The sequence below is a fragment of the Astyanax mexicanus genome, chromosome 1 (genome assembly GCF_023375975.1).
Source record: "Astyanax mexicanus isolate ESR-SI-001 chromosome 1, AstMex3_surface, whole genome shotgun sequence".
In the NCBI taxonomy this organism is placed as follows: domain Eukaryota; kingdom Metazoa; phylum Chordata; class Actinopteri; order Characiformes; family Acestrorhamphidae; genus Astyanax; species Astyanax mexicanus.
In genome coordinates, this window is record NC_064408.1 from 51,830,916 (window position 1) to 51,836,064 (window position 5,149).

Consider the following 5,149-nt stretch of genomic DNA (forward strand, 5'->3'; position numbering starts at 1 on the left):
ACAGTGAGGGCGAAAAATAATGTCACTATAGGAAAAAGACTTTTATTTTGGAGCAGTCATTCATGCTTTAGCTGGTGTTGGAGCAGCGCTCTCGCCGTGTTTCCCCGCAGCTCTGCTATACTATTAGAGGTGGAGATGGTATGTACTGAAACTGCAAGTTAATCAGTGGTTTATGTTTAACAGTGAGGAGCTGGACGGATTTTAGCGCTTCAACATCAGGAAACACCTCCTGGCTAATGTTTGTGTTTAGCGTCGTATCTCAATTACTCACCACGGAGGCGGCGCTAGCTAACTGAGTAGCTTAGCTTCGCTAGCTTATGTTGCTAGTTTAAATGTAGCCAAATGTATCAATAACGTGGTTAAGGAAACATCATTTAACTAGATGTTAAAATGTGTTCACTAAAAAGCTTTATTTTCAATGTTTATTAAGGAGCTGGGTGTTCCAGTTCGCGGTTCAGTAATCCTGGTTTATAAGAGGGCAGAAGGTTAGCTGGGTTAACAGAGGAAACTAGTGTAGAGTGAGCTGTATTTAGACTCCACTGCTTTCTGGCAAAATGTTTACTAACATTAGGAAATCTCTCTGGTTCAGGTAGATAAAGTAGATAATTGACTGTGTGAGCTGCTTTTACCTTTACGAGCAATTCAAGCTTCAGAAAGTCAAGATGTGTGTCCATGAAAACCTCTTTCTCCCTCTCCATGCAGCTGTCGGTGTGTGGAGTGTTAACTGTGACTAGTGCTGGACGATATGGCCAAAATTTATATCACGATATATTTCTTAAATTTCGGTCGATACGATATAATTTCGATATTGATATAAATACTTTGAAGGCCTCAGAAAACTGCTAAGAAGCCCTGCAATCCCTGCAGCACTGCGAATTTAAATTATTATATAACTGTGTATTTGCACTTTTTGTATGGCTGGCATCACATACCCTCATTATATGCCTATCTATCTATCTATCTATCTATCTATCTATCTATCTATCTATCTATCTATCTATCTATCTATCTATCTATCGGAAACCTGTACCTACTACTGTCTGAAAATTTAATTTAAGCCTTTGAAACCTCCTTTCACAAAAGCTTTAATACTTTAGAAATAAAAGTAGTCAAAATAAATCAATGCTCAATTTTATTTGCATATAGCAAAATAATAACATGACATCCCTGTCAAACATAAGCCTATATAACTATTACCAATAAAAATAACTTTAAATTACAACAGAGGCAGAGCTTCTTATTCTTTGTGAACAAATTTAACAGATTAAAACAAAAGTGTTTCAACTAGGATATAGAATACAATAAGCCTTTATAAACATCAAAACAACAAGATTTTCCCGTCAAATAAACAAACCTACAGGCTTTATCAACTATGAATAACTTAGTTACAACATAAGCTGTAAAAGTGCTTCAGTCAGTATAAGAAAAATATTGTATGTAGTGGAGTTGCTTGAAGTGGTGGAACAGTTTAGATGTATTAACATTACCGCTGCTGGTCGGCTGCACTCTCCGGCACAATTTGTAGCAAAGCGGCCGAGCGAGCGGACCCGCGGCCGAGCGAGCGGACCCGCGAGCGGACCCACGGCCGAGCGAGCGGACCCACGGCCGAGCGAGCGGACCCGCGGCCGGCCTCGAGGATCCGGGGCCGACTGAACCGAGTCTACCTTAGCCTTGGATCCGCTCGTCCCGGCTCCGTTTGGCTCCAGCGAGAGACATTTTTGCTGCGTAGCGAAGCGGACCCGAGCCTAGCCATTTTAACCTAGCCTTGCCTAGCCTAGCCTATTTGGCTACGTGCCTGTGTGGTTACGTCATCACGCACTGACGTAGCCCAGCTACAGGGGCTGAATGTGTTGAGCTCTGCAGCGAGCTGACGCCAGTAAAAGACGCCTGTCCGTGATTCTAATACATATCGATATACCACAAAACTGATATCACCGTTATTGAAACATTTCTTATCGCGATAAATACCGATATCGAATTATTGTCCAGGCCTAACTGTGACCCTTCATGATTTCCTGCTTCTCTTTTTCAGTCTCACACAATTCTGCTGGTTCAGCCTACAAAAAGGCCAGAGGGAAGAACTTATGCTGATTATGAGTCTGTGAATGAGTGCATGGAGGGTGAGCTCTATAAAATCAGTCCATGGGTTTATGGGTTTAGGGTGTGTGTGTGTTTTACCTCTTCTTCCTCTTTTTTTCTTTCTAGGGGTGTGTAAAATGTACGAGGAGCATCTAAAAAGAATGAATCCCAACAGCCCCTCCATCACCTATGATATCAGCCAACTGTTTGATTTTGTGGATGACCTCGCTGACCTCAGCTGTCTGGTGTAAGTGTCCACATTAAATGAATCTTGTGTGTAAACAAGGCATGAATGTTAATCGCTGAAAACTTCACTGTTGTTTTCATGAAAGTGAATAAACATATTGCACATCTCCAAAAATTTTTTTAGGATAAGGTAAACAAACAAACCTTTTTGACTTGATCATGTAACAAGATTTAAAGTGACAGTCCATACATTTTGGTTGAGAATGAGTAATTGCACAGAATGTTAAAGTTCTTTAAAAATGTGCATTGTATAAGCACTAATAGCAGCACTGCAAATGCTCAGGTAAACAGCTAAAGCTACCAGACCCCCTGTTTTTAGAACTAATATCTATGGTTTTACAGTAATGTTTGCAGAAACCCATAAAAATAAAAATCTTAAGAACTGCTGCTTTAAACAAATCTGATATTTTGGACTATTCATCATTACATTACATCATTTCTGTAAAACAATTAAAAAGAAAATGTATTGAGCTACAGTGTTTTGCTTAACACTTACTATGAGTTGTTACTTGTTTGGCTGGTTTCTCTAATTAGGTTTGGCCCAAATCTGGATTAATGTACAGTGACATTGCTTATGCAGTTCAGTGCTACAATATGCTTAATCCATGTGATCTGAACTGTACGATGCTTGTGGAAAACTAGCCTACCAATTTGAATAAGCTATTATCTATATCTATACTACCGAACATCTGCAGCCTCTGCGTAAGTTTGACTGTGAGTACAATATTTTTAGGAATACTTAAAGGATAATACATGATTGTGTGGATTTCTCTCTCTGCTGATTTGAACAGGTACCGGGCAGACACACAGACATACCAGCCCTACAATAAAGACTGGATCAAGGAGAAGATCTATGTCTTGCTGAGACGCCAGGCTCAACAAGCAGGGAAATAGAAGATGAAGGGACATTTCACATTGGCTGCAGCAAATCGTCTGTCATTTGTTACCTTAATGAGAATTACACTGCATTATTGGGCAATGTAAACAAAACCCAGGTGGGTTTCCTAAAAGTACTGTAGGGTTAAGACCTTTTTATCTGTTACTAGGAAACTGATTCAGTTAAAACTTGCAGGTCTTTGCCACAGTGTTTTTGGGAAACTCAGTGTTCTTATGTTGATATTATGTTGATAACATTTGTGTACTCTTAATGCCAAGAAAGATTTACCATCAGAATACCTTTATCTGGCTCTAGAGTGCTTGGGGTGGGTGGGGGCATGGGCAGTTGGACCCATTGCAGTGGGGTTTATTAACTGGACAGGAGGGTTCAATTTGAAGGATTTTTTTTAAAGATATATATTTTGTATCATCCTCCCTCAAACTTTTTTAAATATAATTTCAAAAGTTGTTTTCTGTGATTCTCCAGTAGTTTACACTGAATCTGCATTCTGTATAACGATTCTAAAGCTGTCCATGCTTGCCGCTTAATAAACTTGTTTGGAGTGGTTTTAGTTTGGTTCTTTTCTCCTTTGTCCCTAAAGCAGTAGACGTGGTACACAAATTTTATATGGTTACAATAGGACCCACCAATCTGAGCCACTAAAACAACTGACTGATGTGTTTTTCATTGTGTGGGAGATTTTTCCTTGGTTGCCTTTGCATCCCTTTTTAGAACCGGTTTGTGTGTGCTTCCCTTTTTCCACAGTTTATATAAAGGTGAATTTACATTGTTACAGAGATGTTTGTGTTAAACGAAAGCATATTGTGTGAAAGATGTACGTTTAGACTTAATAATTTTCTGTTTTTGTTAACTGCTTGGAATGTTTTTTTTTCCCTTTTTTTAAATCCAATTTGGCTGTTAATGACTGTAACTTTTTAAGTGGCTCACCATTGTTTATTTTGTCATTTACTATAATAAACAGTTAAAATAACAAATTTTAACTTTGTGTGTGTTATTTTGAAACATATTAACAGGTAATCTAGCAAGTACATTTTGGGAACGTGTGGAACAAAACATGTCTCTTGTAAACTGCAAGGTCAGAGTTTCAATTTTTGTTGGACCTCTGTCAATGGAATGTGTATCACTTGAATTTTCTGACTTATGGATTTTATATTTTTATAGTGAACAAGAAATAGGTTATCATCTAGTTTTTTGGCACCTCCCCCTCATATTTTTTTTTTATTTGATTTTTGCATTTTGTAACAAAAGTAGGTCATCATTTGGTACAAGATGTAAAAAAGAACAATTAGAAAATTGGAGTACATCCAATTTCTTGTACATTATATTGAATGAGGAAGCAATATAATTACGTTTTATACCCTATTTTCTATTTTCAAATTTAATGTCATAGGTCAAAATGTTTTGTGTCGAGATTAACCAGTTTTTTTCCAATGTGTTGTACAGTGTGATTGTGAATAGGTTTATACTATGTTGTACAATGTGTTTGTGAAAGGTTAATAGTGTGTTGTACAATGATTGTGAAAAGGTTTATAGTGTGTTCACTGTAATGGTGAATAGGTTTACAGTGTGTTGTACACTGTGATTGTGAACAGTTTTAAAGTGTTGTGTACACTGTAGTTGTAAATATGTCTGTAGTGTATTGTAAAGTGTGATTGTGAGCAGGTTTGTAGTGTTGTACACTGTGATTGTGAATAGGTCTAAAACTGGTTTGTATGTGATTGTGAATAGGTCTATAGTGTGTTGTACACTGTTTGTGAACAGTTTTTTCTGTGTGAGTTTACTTTGTGTATATTGTGTGTTCACTGAGTTGATTTTGTGTGTGTGTGTGTGTTTACTGTGTGAGTTGATTGGGATTGTGTGTGTGTGTGTATTGACTGTTGCTCTGTGCCTTTAAACGGTGGCGGGCCGCCCTGCGCTCGATGCGTA

At 38.0% G+C, this 5,149-nt stretch overlaps 1 protein-coding gene across 1 annotated transcript; it reads left to right on the plus strand.

Moving 5' to 3' along the window:
* The first annotated feature begins 22 nt into the window (after nt 1–22).
* On the plus strand, nt 23–4,197 carry erh (ERH mRNA splicing and mitosis factor). Its single transcript, XM_007233635.4, has 4 exons — nt 23–138; nt 2,033–2,120; nt 2,206–2,326; nt 3,117–4,197. Exons 1-4 carry the CDS (start codon nt 136–138, stop codon nt 3,217–3,219), a joined length of 315 nt encoding a protein of 104 aa, XP_007233697.1. The 5' UTR covers nt 23–135; the 3' UTR covers nt 3,220–4,197.
* Nucleotides 4,198–5,149: the final 952 nt, after the last annotated feature.

What these genes read in the sequence shown, in the direction of transcription:
- erh (XM_007233635.4), top strand. An exon ending in TGTGAATGAGTGCATGGAGG is followed by an intron (nt 2,121 to 2,205) that starts GTGAGCTCTATA and finishes TTTTCTTTCTAG; the next exon opens with GGGTGTGTAAAATGTACGAG. An exon ending in GCTGACCTCAGCTGTCTGGT is followed by an intron (nt 2,327 to 3,116) that starts GTAAGTGTCCAC and finishes TGATTTGAACAG; the next exon opens with GTACCGGGCAGACACACAGA.